The 20,484-nt window shown below is 35.1% G+C and overlaps 1 protein-coding gene and 1 non-coding gene across 4 annotated transcripts in view; both read left to right on the top strand.

The window, feature by feature from the left end:
* The window catches only part of CCDC18 (coiled-coil domain containing 18), a 136,361-nt gene that overhangs the window by 65,994 nt on the left and 49,883 nt on the right, over positions 1 to 20,484 (top strand). For all 3 annotated transcript variants that reach the window (XM_032423527.1, XM_032423517.1, XM_032423525.1), the window contains 6 exons: positions 2,728 to 2,827; positions 7,553 to 7,669; positions 9,098 to 9,241; positions 10,788 to 10,991; positions 15,434 to 15,571; positions 18,221 to 18,421. In XM_032423527.1, coding sequence (XP_032279418.1) covers positions 2,728 to 2,827; positions 7,553 to 7,669; positions 9,098 to 9,241; positions 10,788 to 10,991; positions 15,434 to 15,571; positions 18,221 to 18,421 — 904 coding nt within the window. The remainder of the gene's footprint in view (positions 1 to 2,727; positions 2,828 to 7,552; positions 7,670 to 9,097; positions 9,242 to 10,787; positions 10,992 to 15,433; positions 15,572 to 18,220; positions 18,422 to 20,484) is intronic.
* Positions 3,455 to 3,580, top strand: LOC116627085. Its single transcript, XR_004298421.1, has one exon. It is a non-coding gene; the product is annotated as a small nucleolar RNA SNORA31 (small nucleolar RNA).

Genomic DNA, 20,484 nt, shown 5'->3' with positions numbered 1-20,484 from the left:
CCATTGATTTCTTGGCCTCTTTTCTGTTACCACCTTAGCATAAGACATCATCATCTCTCACCTGGTCTGTTGCTGTGGTTTCCCTAATGGTCTCCCAGCTTAAATGCCAGACCCTCCCCAAAGTCCATTTCAGTTTATGGAGTAAGTTTATGATTTAAAACATAACAGAAATGGACTTAAGTTTATTATTTAACACATAAATCAGATTATATTGTGTCCCTACTTAACCCTTCCAGTGGCTTCCCAAAATACTCAGAATAAAATCCAAGCTTCTTGGGAAATGTAAATCAGAACTGCAGTGAGATACTGCTTCACACCCTCTCAGATGACCATGATAAAAATAAACAAAAAACCCCAAAACTGAAAATAACAAGTGTTAGCAAGTGTGTAGAGAAATTGGAACCCTCCTACATTGATGTTGGAAAACTAAAATGATACAATTGCCTGTGGAAAACAGTTTGGCATAGTTAATAAGTTAAATATAGAATTACCATGTAACTCATTAATTCTACTCCTAGTTATTTACCCAAAAGAATTAAAAACATCATGTTAAAAAAAAATGATGTATAAATGTTCATAGCAACTCTATTCACAGTAGCCACTAAATGGAAACAACCCAAATATTCATCAGTAGTTGAATGGATAAACACAATGTGATATATCCATATAGGGAATATTATTCAGCCACGAAAAGGAATAAAGTACTGATATCTGCTACAACATAGATGAACCTTGAAAATATTAGGCTAAATGAAATAAACCAGATATGTTTATATAATTCCATTTACATGAAATATCCAGAATTAGCAAATACATAGAGATAGAAAGCAGATTAATGGTTGCTGGGAACTAGGGGGTGGGACAATGGAAAATAACTGCAGATGGGTGTGAAATTTTCATTTGGAGTAATGAATAAGTACTGGAAATAGTGGTGATGGTTACACAACATTGTGAATTTACTTAACGTAACTGAACTGTACACTTTAAAGTGATTAAAATGGTAAATGGTTAAAATGGTAAATATTATATGTATTTTACCACGATTAAAAAAAAAAAAAAGCCAAGCTCCTTATCATGGAATACAAAGCCCTAGATGACAGGGTTCCTACCTGTTTCTCTGGCCTCATTTCGTATTGTTCCCTTTTCTCCTGGCCTTTTTGTTGGTACTTAAAACTTAGTAAATTTTTCCTACCTTTTGACTTTGCTGTAGCTGTTTCTTTGGCCTGAAATAATGGTTGAATGGCCAACTTCTTGCCCTTCATATTACCTCAGAGGGCCCTTTTCTGACCGCCTACTCTCAAGTAGCCACCCAGGCACTATCTCATCACTGTCTTTAATGCTCTAACATAGCAATTTATTTTTTTTGTTGTTTATTATTTATAGTCTGTCTTCTCTACTGGACCTATTAGTATGTATGCTCCATGTGATGAAGGACATCTATCTTGTTGGCTATTAAACTCACAGTACATAGAGGCCTGATGTATAGGAAGCATCCAATAAATATTTGCTAAATGGTTAAGTGAATGAGTAGATGAAAGAAGTAAAAATGAAATCTTAAATTCTAGCTGATAGCTGAATTTTTGGAAACTCAGCTATTCACTTATACAATTATCTTTAGAATTCATTTCATAATAACTTATTAATGTAGCCTTGTATTTTATAACTGCTGAAACTTTTTTAAAAGATTTTATTTATTTATTTATTTATTTATTTATTTATTTATTTATTTATTTTAGAGAGAGCCTGTGAGCAGGGGGGAGAAGCAGAGGGAGAGGGACAAGCAGACTCTGCACTGAGTGCAGAGCCTGATGAGGGGCTTGATCCCATGACCCTGGACATCATGACCTGAGCCTAAATCAAGAGTTGGTCACTCAACTGACTGAGCCACCCAGGCACCCCTAACTGTTGAGACTTTTAAGAGAATAGTAAATAGTTCATTAAAGAAATTCACAATCTGCTTTTTAAAATCAGTACCTTTGTTCAATATTGTTCATATTTAAGTCTGGAAAACTATATGAAGATTTTCGAGATCAACAACATTTTTAGCCTTTGTCATATCAAAACATAGAGTTCCAAATTAAAATTCTTTGATTGCATTCTCTGATCTGAGTATTAGAAGTCTTAAAGTTTTGTCAGTATTAAGCATTTTTATAATATAAAATTATAAATAAGTTAAGGTTTTAGGAGAGCTAGAGAAAAAAAAAAAATGTTTCTATATTAGACTTCAATACTTCACTATATGTAAGGCGTCATTTGAGTAAAATTCCCATGAGAAACACAGTGGTCATTGACTGAGCTGTGGATATCAGAGATACCAACCATGAGATAAATGCCTCATTCAACTGTAATAAACTCACAGCTAGTATATGGAAACGACTTTCAAATGCTCCCCTGATCTGTAAATGAAAAATATGGACATATTTTAAAAATTCTTATACTGATTCAGTTTTATATCTTGGGAGTACTTTAACATTTAGCTTAAATTGTCTACAGTAGTAGTGTTTGAGTTAACTTTTGCCTTTTGAGAATACTTTATTAAAGTAACTATTGGTACCAGTCATTTTCTTTATTCAGTATTTCTTTAATTTGAGCCCTTTCAAAGGTCAGAAATAATGGCATATATTTTATCACTTTTAGCTTATAGGACGCTAACCCCATCGACTTAATTTTTTAAAACTATAATATTCCTACTATTTGCTTTGATCTTTTTCCTTTGATAAATTGCAGAGAATGCAAGATGGAGAATGAAGATAAAAAGCAAGAACTCCTTGAAATGGATCAGGCACTTAAGGAGAGAAATTGGGAACTAAAGCAAAGAGCAGCTCAAGTTGGTTTTCTTAATTATATTTAATGAAATTTTCTGTTATAGTACAATCATGCAGGGTTTTAGAGATCACCACTTTTTGGTAAAATGGACCTTTTTAAAGCATATATGTTTTTCTGTGCACATTAATATATAAAAAATTAGAAATATGTCATCTTTCTTCATCTTGCTATTTTTTTTTAAGATTTTTATTTATTTATTTGACAGAGAGAGACAGTGAGAGAGGGAACACCAGCAGGGGGAGTGGGAGAGGGAGAAGCAGGCTTCCTGCTGAGCAGGGAGCCCTATGCGGGGCTCCATCCCAGGACCCTGGGATCATGATCTGAGCTGAAGGCAGATGCTTAACAACTGAGCCACCCAGGTGCCCCCATCTTGCTATTTTTATAGAAAGTCAATTTTTGAGAATGAAGGTTAGCGTAGTATCTGAACTTTTTGATCTCTTACATTATTGCATATCCCAAGACAACGGGATTAAAGGAGTTATTGTAACTCCTCTAATAGTGTGTTTGTTGGAGGAACAAAACTATTCAAAAGGCATCTTTTTTAAAGACTTTCTTAGATCAGTTTTAGGTTCACAGTGAAATTGAGCAGAAGGTACAGAGATTTCCCATATACACCTTGCTACCATAAATGCACAGCCCTTGGAGCAGTTCCTGTCTGCTGCTAAGGTTTCCACTAGAGATGCAAGAGAAAAGTGTCCTCGCGCTTTCTGTCTGTCTCATTGTGGCAGTCAAGATTGAATGGGGGAGTGCAGGGAAAAACCAAAAGAATTTCTGCAAATCAAAAGTAACCTTGTCAACAATGAAATCTTGTTTTACTCCAAAAAATAAATAAATAAATGCACAGCCTTCCCCATTATCAACATTCCCCACCCAAGTGGTACGTTTAATAATAGTTGAGGAATCTACACATTATAATCATCCAAACTCCATAATTTACATTACAATTCACTCTTGGTGCATACATTCTGTGGGTTTGGACAAATGTTTAATGACATGTATCCATCATTATGGTATCGTCCAGGGTATTTTCAAGCCCTAAGAATTTTCTTTGCTCCACCTTTATCCTTCTTCCTCTTCCCCCATCCCTAGCAACCACTGATCTTTTTTATTGTCTCCATCATTTTGCCTTTTCCAGAATGTCATATAGTTGAAATCATATAGTACATAGTCTTTTCATATTGGCTTCTTTCACTTAATAATATTCGTTTAAGTTTTCTCCACATCTTTTTGTTACTTGATAGCTCATTTCTTTTAGCACTGAATAATATTCCATTGTCTAGATGTACTACAGTTTACTTATCCATTCACCTACTGAAGGGCATCTTGGTTGCTTCCAAGTTTTGACAATTAAATGAATAAAGCTGCTATAAACATCTGTGTGCAGGTTTTTGTGTGGACATAAGTTTTTGACTCCTTTTGGTAATTACCAAGGGGCATGATTGCTGGATCATATGGTAAGAGTATGTTTAGTTTTATAAGACACTTCCAAACTGTGTTCCCAAGTGGCTTTTACCATTTTGCATTCTTACCAGCAATGACTGTGAATTCCTGTTGCTCCACATCCTGGCTAGCATTTGGTGTTGTCACTGTTTTGGATTTGGCCATTCTAATTAGTGTGTAGTGGTATCTCCTGGTTAATTTGCACTTCTCAGATGACATCATATGATATGGAGGGTATTTTCCTGTGCTTATTTTCTATCTGTATATCTTTTTTGGTGAGGTGTCTGTTACAGTCTTTGGCTCATTTTTTAATTGAGTTGTTTGTTTTCTTACTGTTGAATTTTAAGAGTTCTTTGTATATTTTGGATACAAGTCCTTTTTCAAATGTGTCTTTTGCAAATATTTTATTCCAGTTTGTGGCTTTAATTCAGTCTTTTGACATTGGCTTTCACAGAGCAGAAGTTTTTAATTTTTTTTTTTTTTTAAAGATTTTATTTATTTATTTGACAGAGAGAGAGACAGCGAGAGAGGGAACACAAGCAAGGGGAGTGGGAAAGGGAGAAGCAGGCTTCCTGCCGAGCCAGGAGCCCGATGTGGGACTCGATCATGGGACTCTAGGATCATGACCTGAGCCGAAGGCAGTTGCTTAACCAACTGAGCCACCCAGGCGCCCCAGAAGTTTTTAATTTTAATGACATCCAGCTCATTAATTCTTTCTTTCATGAATTATGCCTTTGGCTTTGCATCTAAAAAGTCATCACCCAAGGTCATCCAAGGCTTTCCTCTATGTTATCTTATAGAAGTTTTATAGTTTTCAAGTTACATCTAGGTCTGTGATCCATTTTGAGTTAATTTTTGTGAAGGGTGTGGTGTAGACTCATTTTTTTTGCATGTCGTTGTCCACTTATTCCAGCACCATTTGTTGAAAAGACTATTTTTTCTCCATTGTATTGCCTTTGCTCCTTTGTCAAAGGTTAATTAACATATTTAGTTTCTGGATTCTATTCTGTACAATTATTTATTCACCTGTGTTTTGCCAGTACCAAGGTCTGTTTACTGTAGCTTTTTAGTGTCTTGAAGTCAGGTAATGTCACTCTTCCAACTTGGTTCTTCTTCAGTTATCATGTTGGATATTCTGGGTGTTTTGCCTCTCCATGTAAATTTTAGGATCAGTTTGTCAATATCCACAAATTAACTTGCTGGAACTCTGATTGGAATTGCCTTGAATGTTTAGATTTAGTTGGGAAGAACTGACATCTTGAATCTTGAAAATATTGAGTCTTCCTATCCATGAATAAGGACTCTCTCTATTTATTTAATTCTTTGATTTCTTTCATTAGAGTTTTGTAGTTTCTCTATAGATCTTGATATATTTAGCTTGATTTATACCTAAGTATTTTGTTTTGGGGAGTGCTAATGTAAATCATATTATGTTTTAAATTTCAAATTCCTCTTGTTTATTGCTGGTATATAGGAAAGTGACTGATTTTGTGTACTCCTTGTATCCTTCAGTCCTGCTATAATCACTTATTAGTTCTAGGAATTATTTTGTCAAATCTTTTGGATTTTCTACCTAGATGATTATGTCATCTATAAACAAACATAGTTTTGTATTCCTTTCTAATATGTGTATCTTTTATTTCTTTTTCTTGTCTTATTGCATTAGCTAGGACTGCTAGAACAGTGTTGAAAAGCAGTAGTAAGAGAGAATATCCTTGAGTTGTATCTGTTCTTAGTGGGAACGTTTTGAGTTTCTCACCATTAAGTATGATGCTAGCCTGTTGTTTTTCTATAGATATTCTTTATTAAGTTGAGGAAGTTCCCTTCTATTCCTTGTTTACTGAGAGTTTTTATCATGAAGGTGTATTGAAATGTCTTTTTCTGGTTTTGGTATTAGGGTAATACTGGCCTCATAGAATGAGTTAGAAGTATTTCCTCTGCTTCTGTCTTCTGAATTGGATTGCAGAGAATTGGTATAATTTCTTTCTTAGATTTTGGTAGAATTCACCAGTGAGCCCATCTGGACCTGCTGCTTTCTGTTTGGGAAAGTTATTAATCATTACTTTCTTTAATATATATATAAGCTTATTTAGATTGTCTCTTCCTGTGTGAGTTTTGGTAGATTCTGTCTTTTAAGTAATTGGTCTGTTTCATTAGTTTTATTAAATTTGTGGTCAGAGAGTTGTTATAGTATTCCTTATTATCCTTTTAATGTCTATGAGAGTTTTAGTAATGTCTTCTCTTTCATTTCTGAAATTAGTAATTTGTGTCCTCTCTCTTTTTTTCTTAGCCTGGCTAGAGGCATATTGATTTTATTGATCTTTTCAAGAATCAGCTTTTGGTTTTGTTGATTTTCTCTGTTGATTTCCTAATTTTAATTTTACTGATTTCTGCTTTAATTTTTATTATTTCTTTTCTTCTGCTTACTTTGGATTTAATTTCTTCTTCTTTTTCTAGTTTCCCAAAGTGGTAGCTTAAGTGATTGATTTCAGGTCTTTCTTCTTTTCTAATACATGCATTCAGTGCTGTACATCTTCCTCCAAACACTGCTTTTTCTGCATTCCACAATTTTTGTTATGTTGCATTGTATTTAGCAGCTTTTATTTAGCATAAAATGAAGTCTAAATCATTTATTTGTTATTTATGAACATAGTTGTATCTTTTCTTTAAGTTTATGTAATACATATGAGCCTTAAGACTCAGTATTAATAAGCAATGAATATTTTTCTCATTTTGTAAAATAATTTGAGGTGAGTTTATGTTTCAGTTATACCTACTGTAAACAATTTTAAGACACATCTAAGCACACAATTTTTCACATTAGAATAAAGTCGAGTAATAGCTTAATGTTACTTTTTTTTTTTTAAGATTTTATTTATTTATTTGACAGAGAGAGACACAGTAAGAGAGGGAACACAAGTGGGGAGTGGGAGAGGAGAATCAGGCTTCCTGCCAAGCAGGGAGCCCGATGGAGGGCTCGATCCCAGGACCCTGGGATCATGACCTGAGCTGAAGGCAGACGCTTAATGACTGAGCCACCCAGGCACCCCTTAATGTTACTTTTGTATTAACCATCAGAGACTCTTAATCTCAGGAAACAAACTGAGGGTTGCTGGAGTGGAGGAGGGTGGGAGATATGCGGTGGCTTGGGTGATGGACAATGGGGGGAGTATGTGCTATGATGAGCACTGTGAATTGTGTAAGACTGATGAATCACAGACCTGTACTCCTGAAACAAATAATACATTTTATGTTAATAAAAAAAAAATGTTACTTTTGTATTTAGGTTACACATTTGGATATGACTATTCGTGAGCACAGGGGAGAAATGGAACAGAAAATAATTAAATTAGAGGGTACTCTGGAGAAATCAGAATTGGAACTTAAAGAATGCAACAAACAGGTAAATTATTTAAAATTACATATTTTATATTGTTTTGGAAAATAACTCCTTAACTGTAAGCATCTATTATTCACATAATACGGCTTTTTTATAGAATACATACAATACTACTTTTTTTTTTTTTTTAAAGATTTTATTTATTTATTTGACAGAGAGACAGCAAGAGAGGGAACACAAGCAGGTGGAGTGGGAGAGGGAGAAGCCGGCTTACCACGGAGCAGAGAGCCCGATGCGGGGCTCGATCCCAGGACCCTGGGATCATGACCCGAGCCGAAGGCAGACGCTTAATGACTGAGCCACCCAGGCACCCCAATACTACATAATTTTAATCACCTTGTACATGCTACTTTAAATTCATTTTTCTCGGGCACCTGGGTGGCTGGCTCAGTCATTAAGCGTCTGCCTTCAGCTCAGGTCATGATCCCAGGGTCCTGGGATTGAGCCCCGTGTAGGGCTCCCTGCTGAGCGGGAAGCCTGCTTCTCCCTCTTCTAGTCCCCCTGCTTGTGTTCCCTCTCTCACTGTCTCTCTCTCTCCCTGTCAAAAAAAAATAAAATCTTTAAAAAATAAATAAATAAGTAAATTCATTTTTCTCCTCTTAATTTTCCCCAGTTTTATTGACATATAAATGACGGAAATTGCATATATTTGAGGTGTACAACGTGTTTGATATATATTTACACTGTGGAGTAGTTATCACAATCAAGCTAATTAACATATCCGTCACTTCAATTATTTTAATTATTTATTTTTGCTGAGAATGCTTAAGGTCTATTCTCTTAGGAAATTTCAAGTATACAATACAGTGTTACTAACTATAGTCATATGCTGTACGTTAGGTTTCCAGAATTTACTCAACCTGTATAACCAAAACCTTATATGCTTTGAACAACATTTCCTCATTTTCCTCACTCCCTAGCCCCTGATGATTACCCTCTTAATGTTATTTCGAATGTAGTTTTTCTTGTCTCAGTGTGTCCACATATTTATCATCATGTGTGCATGTTTGAATATGTATAAAGTATCTCTGGAAGGATTTGTAATTCTCTTAACTGTGGTTGCCTCTAAGGAAGAAACACAGTGGGAAGAGGACTTTGTTTTCACTACCTATATTTTTCACCTCTTGTACATATTACCTATAAAATTACTTGTGAGGTCATGTAACATCTGTTGTTTTAATGTACTCTAATTTTCCTTTCTTATACAAATGTGATTGAGATTTTCATCTCTTTTAGTATATTTTAGGTATACAAGTAAGCATCTTATTAAGCACAAGAATTCTGATATTAATGTCTGAGTTACGGTGGTCTTAAGAAAAACACATTTTTATATTTTGCTATTGTATATGTGTTTGACTTACTTGGACTGCATTTATGATTAAACAGCTATTTTTCCTTAGTTACATTAATATTGCTCTGTTTAAAATTCAGATAGAAAGTCTGAATGAAAAATTGCAAAATTCCAAAGAACAGCTTCGAGAAAAAGAGTTTATAATGCTACAGAATGAACAGGAGATAAGTCAACTGAAAAAAGAAAATGAACGAACACAACAAAAGATGAAAGAAATGGAAAATGTAAGCACATTATTTTCTGCCTAAGGAACAGAGTAATATTATCTAAAAAGTGATACAAATCTTTGTTTTAAACTGGTTGGTTTTAAAATATAGAAACTGTGCCATAAGTATTTTTAGGCTAATTATTTGTGTCAGATAATTATTGGTTTCTTTGATCTTTTTAAATATTTTACTCTGATGTTCCAATTATAGGCAAGGACATCATCTTACTTTATACTGCCTACGGGCATTGGCATGGTATCTCTCACATAGTAAACCCACGATATGTGCTTACTTGGCCAACAGATATTTATTGAGAACCTACTATGTAATAGAGCTGGAGATACAGGTATTAATAAGATACACTCGTTTGTCCTTGAGGAACTCCATCCAGAGAATGAATGAACAGATAATAATTGTACATTATTGAGACCAAATACATTGAGTTAGTTGCCAGATGAAGTTTGATGACTTTGTGTTACCAGTTTGCATGTGTGTTGACTGGTGAACCCATTCTACCCACTTGCCTTTTTAAAAAGTGAATTTGCTTCCAAGAGCTCTCATATATGTAACTTTTTTGTTTTTAAATACTATACTCAACTTTAAAACTTCACATATAGCTCTTTATTGTGTTTCATTATCTGTCTCCTCCAGTAGGATATAAAATCCTTAAGGGTAGCCACTTTGTCTCATTTGCTCACGCCTAAGTCCTCAATACCTAAAACAGCACATATCACATAGTAATCATGAATAAATATTTGTCGAATTATATACATAAATTAAGCAGGGTCTGTGAGAGCAAGTTTGGGCCCCAAGGAAAAGAAAATGATTACTGGCCCAGTCATTTCATGTTCCCTAACAAAGGCTGACTAAAAATATTTACATGAGATTTATACTGATATATAATACAGTTGGACCCAACGTCCCCATTCCAGACATCAGGGTCCTAATGATTTGTACTCATTTCTTTCCTTCTTATCAGCCCTAAAGTCAATTACCTACCTTCTAATATCCCTCACCGAGCTAATTTAGAACTAACTTTTCACTAATTTTTTTTTTCTCTAAGAACACAATACTTTACTAGGGATTTAACTGAGTAATGTAGAAATGTTTCAGAAGGAGTAGCAGTCCCAGTGGCAGATTTTACTTTTACAGAGAATAAGCTCATGACCTTAACCCAAACATGTGGATTAATGGTGGGTTTTGGTTATTCGTGCCAATATATTCTCCATCTGTGAAATGGATAATCAGGTATTAGCTTCTTTTGTCTCTTTATATTATGTATTCTGCCACGTTATAGTCATAATGATAAAGGTTTATACAGCTTGCACATTAGTCATGCAAAATATACCAGTTAGTCCCAGATTTATTATAGTACATTTTCTTATCATTAAAAAGGAAAAAAAAACATTTTCTGAGTATCAGTTTCACAGTGGATGATACTGTGTGTTAAATTTTATAGAGATCGAGTTGGGTTGGGGAAATTAATTAAAAGAGAAATCAGAATAAGAAATAGGTTATCTATATCATTTCATTTTGAAACCTACAAATATCTTGTGTATTTCAGGTTATGAAAGAACAGGAACAGTACATTGCAACTCAGTACAAGGAGGCCATAGATATGGAGCAAGAATTGAGGCTAACTCGAGAGCAGATGCAGAACTCTCATGCAGAATTGTTGGAGGCTCGTCGTCAACAAGTCCAAGCACAGAGAGAGGTAGAAAGGCTGTCAAGTGAACTGGAGGAAATAAAGCAACTCTCTAAAGAAAAAGTAATCCCTATTCTAAATAATTTTACCTTACTAAAAATCTTTAAAATTTTAGCATTTACTTTTTTAAATTGTAGATTATATTAACTGTTACACACACTGAATGTATTTAATACTACTGAATTTTACACTTAAAACTGGTTAAAGTGGTAAATTTTATGTTATGTATATTTTACTAAAATTTTACGAAGAAAAATGTTATATTTAGTGTAGCCTAGTAATATAAGTAGGAAGACCTTCAGAAATGAGTTTTGGCCAAACTAATTAGTTTTCAATAAATTAAGTTACAAAGTACTTTTAGAGGGAGAAGCAGGCTTCCCGCAGAGCAGGGAGCCCTACATGGGGCTGGATCCCAGGACTCTGGGATCATGACCTGAGCCAAAGGCAGACGCTTAACAACTGAGCCACCCAGGAGCCCCAAAGCTAATCTTTTTTGAGTAAAATTTTTACATTTGTAGCTACTGTTAAAAGTGAAATCTAAATTAATAACTGTTATGAAATCTGTAGTCCAGAACCCTTAGGGAGAGAAAGTGCTTTTAATAGCAAAAACAATAATATAAATTGTATTTCCCCAGTATTTGGTAGAAGGTTAACAATTTTGCTTAAAAATACTTAGATTGATATCCTTGGGTTAATTACTTAGACTTTGAGAAAAATGTATTTATTGAGTTTTAGAAAAGTGCCTTTGAGTCTTCTGCTTTTTATTATGCTTACTAATATAGTATAGGAATTGCATTAAAGTATCTTTACATTTAATTTTGGTAAACAATGCTTTTATTCACACATCTGGTTGGTTAGACTAATAAAGAATATATAAGGGGGGGTGCCTTGGTGGTTCAGTTGGTTAAGCGTCTGCCCTGGACTAGGTCATGACCTGGGATCAAGCCCTGCGTCAGGCTCCCTGCTCAGCGGGGGGTCTGCTTCTCTCTCTCTGCCTCTGCCCCTCCCCCACTCATGCTCGTGCTCTCTCTCTCTAATAAATAAATAAAATCTTTTTTTTAATAGGTTCATAAATTACATCTTTTTTTGAAAGATCTTATTTATTTAAGAGTGAGAAAGAGAGAGCGAGCATGGGCAGGGGGAGAGGCAGAGGGAAAGGCAGACTCCCCGCTGAGCAGGGAGCCTGACACAGGACCCAATCCCAGGACCCTGGGAACACGGGCCAAAGGCAGACGCCCAACCAACTAAGTAACCCCGGCCCCTCTAAAATCTTTTTTTTAAAAAAAGAATATATAAGGAATTTTTATTAGAATATGTTGGCATTTGGAAGTCTCCTAGGAAGCTATCTACTTTTATCTCATCTCTGTCCTTATCAGTAGTATCTAAGTATAGTACAATTGATTTTATGTGGATAAGGTAAGCTCAATTAATCAAAAAAGTGAATGAAAGTGGGGAATTATTTAAAGTGACAGTTTAACATGAAAAAATGCTCAACAGCACTCAGCATCAGGGAAATACAAATCAAAACCATAATGAGATACCACCTCACACCAGTCAGAATGGCTAAATTTAACAAGTCAGGAAACGACAGATGTTGGCGAGGATGTAGAGAAAGGGGAATCCTCTTACACTGTTGGTGGGAATGCAAGCTGGTGCAGCCACTCTGGAAAACAGTATGGAGGTTCCTCAAAAAGGTAAAAATAGAACTATCTGAGGATCCAGCAATTGCACTACTTGGTATTAACTCAAAGGATACAAAAATTCTAATTCAAAGGGATACAGGCACCCTGATGTTTATACCAATATTACCTACAATAGCCAAATTATGGAAAGAGCCTAAATGTTTATCAACTGATAAATGGATGAAGAAGATATAGTATATAGATAAAATGGAACATTATGCAGCCATAAAAAAGAATGAAATCTTGCCATTTGCAATGACATGGCTAGGGCTAGAGAGAATTATGCTAAGTGAAATAAGTCAGAGAAAAACAAATACCATATGATTTCACTCATATGTATAATTTAAGAAACAAAATAAATGAACATGGGTTGGGGGGGAAGAGAGGAAAACCAATTAACAGAGACTTAACTACAGAGAACTGATGGTTACCAGAGGGGAGGTACATGGGAGGATGGGTTAAACGGGTCATAGGGACTAAGGAGGGCACTTGTGATGAGATTGGGTGTTGTGTGTAAGTGCTGAATCACTAAATTCTACATCTGAAACTAGCTTGAATTTAAATGAAACTTGAAAAAGAAAATAAAGTTACTTTTTTCTCCATTTTTAAATTTAAATTCAATTAATTAACATATAATGTATTACTGGTTTCAGAGGTAGAGGTCAGTGATTCATCAGTCTTATATAATACCCAGTGCTTATTATATCATGTGCCCTTAATGTCTATCACCCAGTTACCCCATCCCCCCACCTCCCTCCCCTCCAGCAACCCTCTGTTTCCTATGATTAAGAGTCTCTTGGGCGCCTGGGTGGCTCAGTTGGTTAAGCGACTGCCTTCGGCTCAGGTCATGATCCTGGAGTCCCGGGATCGAGTCCCGCATCGGGCTCCCTGCTCGGCAGGGGGTCTGCTTCTCCCTCTGCCCCTCCCCCCTCTCATGTGCTCTCTCTCTCTCATTCTCTCTGTCTCAAATAAATAAATAAAATCTTAAAAAAAAAAAAAAAAAAAAAAAAAGAGTCTCTTACGGTTTGTCTCCCTCTCTGGTTTCGTCCTGTTTTATTTTTCCCTCTCTTCCCCTATGATCCTGTTTTGTTTCTTAAATTCCACATATCAGTGAGACCATATGAGAACTGTCTTTCTCTGATTGACTTATTTCCCTTAGTTAGCATAATACCCTCTAGTTCCATCTACATCGTTGCAAATGGCAAGATTTCATTTTTTTGATGGCCGAGTAGTATTCCATTGTATATAAATACCACATTTTCTTTACCCATTCATCTGTCGATGGACATCTGGGCTCTTTCCATAGTTTGGCAATCGTGGACACTGCTGCTGTAAACACTGGGGTGCAGGTGCCCCTTCGGATCACTACGTTTGTATCTTTGGGGTAAATACTCAGTAGTGCAATTGCTGGGTCACAGGGTAGCTCTATTCTCAACTTTTTGAGGAACCTCCATACTGTTTTCCAGAGTGCCTGCACCAGCTTGCAGTCCCACCAACAGTGTAAAAGGATTCCCCTTTCTCTGCATCCTTGCTAACACCTTTTTCTGCATCCTTGTTTCTTGTGTTACCTTTGGCCATTTTGAGGTAGTATCTCACTATAGTTCTGATTCGTTAAAATGATAGTTTAAAATAAAATATTTCAACTCAAACCTCTAAATACATATTCATGTGTAAATCTTTTAATTTAGGACCAAATCTTGCTTTTTGTGTGTATGGGCAGGGTCTTTGATTAGAATTCCACCTAATCTTTTTGCATTAACCATACTCCTGTTCCCTCATCTAGTGTTTCCAATTTTGGTTTCTTTAAAGTAGAAGAAGAATTAAAAGACATTTGTAAATCAATTAGAATTTAACATCTCTTATATTTTACATAGGGTTTCCCACAATATTTTACAACTATTTGGCTGCTTCTAATTGGGTAAAAAATGTTTATGACTCATTCATTAAGCTGTCTCAAAGCATATAACTTTCTTTTCATATAAAAACTTTCTTTTTGCATGTATATTTCCTCAATGTTCATACATAATGTATATTAGAATTGCATAATTATAATCACAAGCACAACTAGCATAAATAGGTTTGGACAAATACACAACTGACTCTTTTTTTTAAAGATTTTATGTATTTATTTGAGAGACAGCATGCGTGCACTCACCAGTGGGGAGAAGGGCAGAGGGGAAAGCAGACTCCCTTCTGAGCGGGGAGCCTGGCAACACAGAGCTCAATCCCAGGACCCTGGGATCATTAAAGGCAGATGCTTAACTGACTGAGCCACCCAGGCGCCCCACAACTGACTCTTGATAAGCAAACAGTGCATCTGGTGAACAAAATGCACAGGCAAACCTTAGAGTAGACTTACCTGCCAAAGTTCAACATGCTGTGGTTATTTGTTTTACGGAATGCATTGGTTAGTGAAGTATTATATTATGATAAACAATATACTAATACAGTCCCATTTGTAGTCTCTTAAATGTCTAGATTTTAAAGTATACTATTCAATAAGTTAACTTTGTATATGAACACTTATATAGTATTATAAAAGATGAAAATACAGGAGCGCCTGGGTGGCTCAGTCAGTTAAGCGGCTGCCTTCGGCTCAGGTCACGATCCCAGGGTCCTGCGATCAAGCCCCACATTGGGCTCCTAGCTCAGCGGGGAGCCTGCTTCTCCCTCTCCCTCTGCCTGCCGCTCCCCCTGCTTGTGCTCGCTCTCTCTCTGTCAAGTAAATTTAAAAAAAAGATGAAAATACTTCCATAAATGCACGTGATTGGTTTAGCTATAATAACCAAACAAACAACCTTTCCTTAATATGTCATTTTTAAGGAAGCTCATGGACACCATTTAGCTGAAGAATTGGGGGCTTCTCAAGTACGTGAAGCTCATTTAGAAGCAAGAATGCAAGCAGAAATCAAGAAATTGTCAGCAGAAGTAGAATCTCTCAAAGAAGCTTATCATCTGGAGGTAAAGAAAAATGTAATTTGTTCCAGTACTCCCTGCTAAAGTGAACTATCTGAACAAAAGTATAAGTCTAGCTTCTAAATGTTCATTAGAGAATAACTCATTGTGGTCTTCATTTCTGGTAGCTTAATATAACTTTCACTTCATATCCAGTGAGCTAATACACTGTGGAGTTAAGAGCTTAAATTCTTGAGGCAGGCAGTCTGGTTCCAAATCTCAGCTTACCACTTAGCACTTATGTGACCTTGAGCAATTAACATCTCTGTCTAAAATGGGCATAATAATCATATGTACCTCATAGAACTGGATTAAATGAATTAAATGGATTAAATGAATATAGTTAAAGTTCTTAAACCTGAGGCTGGCTCATCATCATCATCATCAGTTATTAAATAGCGCTTGCCAAAACTAACTGGAGATATTTTGTAAACAACATAAGTAGTTTCATGTGATATGAATTTATAATGCTTTGCATTACAATATTTGTTCTGATAGTAAGTTAGAGAGGCAAAATTAGAACCTGATACTTTTTATCTACTTGTATGTCCTGAGCCTTTATAGAAATGAGCAGTGTTATCAATTAGAATAGCATTTCTTGTCTTTTTTGTTGTTGTTACAAAGGCGTTTAGTTTATTATCATCAGTGTCACTGATATTCCCATGGTTCATATTTCCCAGTGCGGCTACATTTCTTGTCTTTTTGTCTTTTTAAAAATTACATCTAAAGATATCTAAAATGTATGTATTAGACTTAAATTACTTATGGACTTCTAATAAAACATTTTTCTATATGACAAGGATTACAACTATATTTATATTAAACTCCTTTCAAAGGAGTTTGGGACTATCTTTGTGAGGGATTGGTAGGGCTTGTAGTCACCATGTCTTGGTTAAGTGCGTTTAGATTCTGATCTCTTTGAAAACGTTGTGTCTGCCAAACAAAACGTATTTGCAAGCTGAATCCAGTTAGCAGGCTAAGAGATTTAAATCCTTGGTCTTTAAAGACAAATGGAATGCTGTTGGATTCAGCATAATTATTTAATAAATAAATATTAGCTACTCAACCCAGGTGATCATCAGTAATAACTAGTCCAGCTCAAGTGTTTACCAGCAAGTATTCTTTGCACTTTTAATATGTGGTCTCTGTTCTACTTTTATTTCTTATTATCTAATTTTTTACTTTAAGCTTTGTAAGCCCTCTGAAATTATAAGCAGATAGTACATAAAATGAATTGTAAAAATAGGTTTTACTGTTGTTTAATATTTGGTATTGTTTTATATGTAAGATATAAAAATTTGTAATATGTTTTTATCCTCTTTGGTACTTGACAAAGATTTATTTTTAAAGCATGTATGTTGTTTGAATATAAAAATGAAGAAATAAGTCATTAAAGTAACAGAATTAGTAAAAAGGATAAATAATTTTTAACAGCATTTAAAAAATTACAGGTTTCAGAATTGTCAGAAAAGTCACTTAATAATAATTGCAAAAGCCCTGATATTTTTTTAAAGATTTTATTTATTTCTTTTTACGAGAGAGAGAGAGAGAGAACACAAGCAGGGGGAGTGGCAGGCAGAGGGAAAGGGAGAAGCAGACTCCACGCTGAGCAGTGAACCCAATGCAGGACTTGATCCCAGGACCCTAGGATCATGATCTGAGCCGAAGGCAGACGCCCAACCGACTGAGCCATCCAGGCACCTCCCCTGATATTTTTGATAAGAAATAGATTTTTAAAAAGTTTTTATTATGGGGCGCCTGGGTGGCTCAGTCGTTAAGCGTCTGTCTTCGGCTCAGGTCATGATCTCAGGGTGGGGGGATCAAGCCCCACATCGGGCTCCCTGCTCGCAGGAAGCCTGCTTCTCCCTCTCCCACTACCCCCTGCTTGTGTTCCTTCTCTCGCTGTCTCTATCAAATAAATAAATAAAATCTTAAAAAAGAAAAAAAGTTTTTATTATGGAAAATTTTGAAAGAATGGTATAAATCCTCCTAGATTTATTATTCAACTTTAGTAATTATCAATTTGTGGCCAATGTGATTTCATCTATACTTATGTTGACCATTTCTTTTTAAAAGGGAATAAATACTTTTGAGAATGAAAAAGGGTGCTGTTCATAACTACACCAGGACACGAGGCATAAAACCTGGCCAGTCCACCATATCTTTAACCTCACTCACTTCCCTTCCCCCACATACCTCATTGTATTTTGAAGCAAATCCCAGACATCATTATTTCATCAGTAAACATTTCAATAAGTATCTCTAAAAGATAAGAGCTGTTTTTTAAAAACATAACCACAATACTATTACTACAATTAAAAATTGACAGTAATTCCTTAATATTATCAATTACCCATCATTTGTTCACATTTTCCCAATTATCACAAAAATGTCTATATAGTTAAGTGGTTCAAATCAGGATCAAAAAAACAGCCCATTGTATTTGGTTAACTGTTATTAGGTAATTTAAGACCATAGGTTTCTTCTTCTCCTTTTTTTCCTCTAATAGGTTATTTGTTGAGAAATCAGATGTTTGTACCTAAAAACAGAATTTACTTCAGTATAAATGGAAGTGAGAAGTATTAGAATGTTTTTGAAACCAACCCCACCCTATTTTTTTCTTTTCTTTTCTTTTTCAATTCTGGGGCTGTGTAGATGATTTCACATCAAGAGAACCATGCGAAGTGGAAGATTTCTGCTGACTCTCAAAAGAGTTCTGTTCAGCAACTAAATGAACAGTTAGAGAAGGCAAAACTGGAATTAGAAGAAGCTCAGGACACCGTAAGCAATTTGCATCAACAAGTCCAAGATAGGAATGAAGTAATTGAAGCTACAAATGAAGCATTACTTATTAAAGTAAGTAAACATATAAAAGTACATAAAACACATCAATGAAAAAGTACATTTATGACTTTTTTCCCCATCCTTATAGTTCATAAAGGAAAATATGACCAAATGTCGACCAGTTTGAATAAAAAGCATTTTATTTAGAAGACACTGGATGTAGGAATTATAAGTATGATGTATATATCATATTACCGTAGGAGAAATAATTTATAAATGTTCAAACACAAAATTTTTAAAATTTATTTATTTTTTTGGTAAGAACCTTTAAGTTCTACTCTCTTAGCAAATTTCAGTTATACAATACCTGTATTACCAACTGTAGTCACCATGTTATTATACATTAGATCCTCAGACCTTATCCATCTTCTAGCTAAAAGGTTGTACAAACCTCTCACTATTTCCCCCACTGCCTAGCAACCCCTTTTCTATCTGCTGTTTCTGAGTTTGATTCTCTCTCTTTTAAGACTCCACATATAAATGATACCATGAACTATTTGTCTTTCTCTCTTTTATTTAATTTAGCATAATGCCCTCAAGGTCCATCCATGTTGTCACAAATTGCAAGATGTCCTTTCTCATGGCTGAATAATATTCCATTGTGTGTATGTACACACCACATCTTTATCCATTCATCTGCTGATGAACACTTTGGTTGTTTGCTTATTTTGGCTATAATGCTGCCAGGAATGAACTTGGGAATACATATATCTCTTTGATATCCTGTATTAATTCCCTTTGTGTATATACCCAAAACTGGTGTTGCAGGATCATATGGTAGTTCTAATTTTAATTTTTTGCAGAACCTCCATACTGTTTTCCACAGTGGCTGTCCCAATTTACATTCCACCAACAGTGCACAGAGGTTCCCTTGTATCCACACCCACACCAACACTTGTTATCTCTGGGTTTTTGGTGGTTTTTGTTTTTTGTTTTGTTTTTTTGTGGGTTTTTTTTGATACTAGCCGTTCTCACAGGTGTGAGGTAATATCTCATTGTGGTTTTGATTTGCATTTCCCTGATGATGAGTGATGTTGAGCACCTTTTCCTGTATCTGTTGCCCATTTGTACGTCTTATTTGGAAAAATATCTGTTCAGTTCCTCTGCTGATTTTTAATTGGATTGTTTGGGTTTTGAGTTGAATGAATTCTTTATATATTTCAGATATTCACCCTTTATTGAATATATGATTTGCAAATATTTTCTCCCATTCTGTAGGTTGCCATTTCATTTTATTATTGATAGTTTACACTGCTGTGTAGAAGCTTTTTAGTTGAATATAGTCCCATTTGTTTATATTTGCTTTCATTGCCCTAGCTTTTGTGTCAAATCCAAAAAATTATTGCCAAGCTTGATGTCAAGTAGCTTAACCCCTATTTTTTCTTCTAGGAGATTTATGGTTACACTTAAATTTAAGTGTTTCGTCCATTTGGAGTTGATTTTTGTATATGGTGTAAGATAGTGATGCAGTTTCATTCTTTTGTATCTGACTGTCCAGTTTTCCCAGCACCATTTATATAGATACTATCCTTTTCCCATTGTGTATTCTTGGTTCCTTTGTCATAAATTAACTTGCTCTATATGCATGGGCTTATTCCTGGACTGTCTGTTCTGTTCCATTGATCTGTGTATACATTTCTATACCAGTACCATACTGTTTTTATTACTGTAGCTTTGTAATATGGATTGAAATGAAGAAGTGTGATGCCTTCAGCTTTCTTCTTTTTTCTTAAGATTACTTTAGATATTCGGGGTCTTTTCTAGTTCCATATAGATTTTTAGGATTGTTCTATTTCTTTGAAAAATGCCATTGGAATTTGGATGGGGATTGAATGAATCTGTAGATTGCTTTGGGTAGTATATTGATTTTGTATCCTACAACTTTACTGAATTCATTTATTCTAACGATTTTTAATGGAGTTTTTAGTGTTTTCTATATATAATATGTGATCTGCAAATACAGCTTCTTTCCAATTTGGATACTTTTTTTTTCTTTTTCTTTTCTTTTCTTCTCTTTTCTTTCTTTCTTTCTTTCTTTCTTTCTTTCTTTCTTTCTTTCTTTCTTTCTTTCTTTC

The sequence above is a fragment of the Phoca vitulina genome, unplaced genomic scaffold (assembly GCF_004348235.1).
Source record: "Phoca vitulina isolate PV1807 unplaced genomic scaffold, GSC_HSeal_1.0 scaffold2, whole genome shotgun sequence".
NCBI lineage: Eukaryota > Metazoa > Chordata > Mammalia > Carnivora > Phocidae > Phoca > Phoca vitulina.
This window is presented reverse-complemented; position numbering and strand designations above follow the sequence as displayed.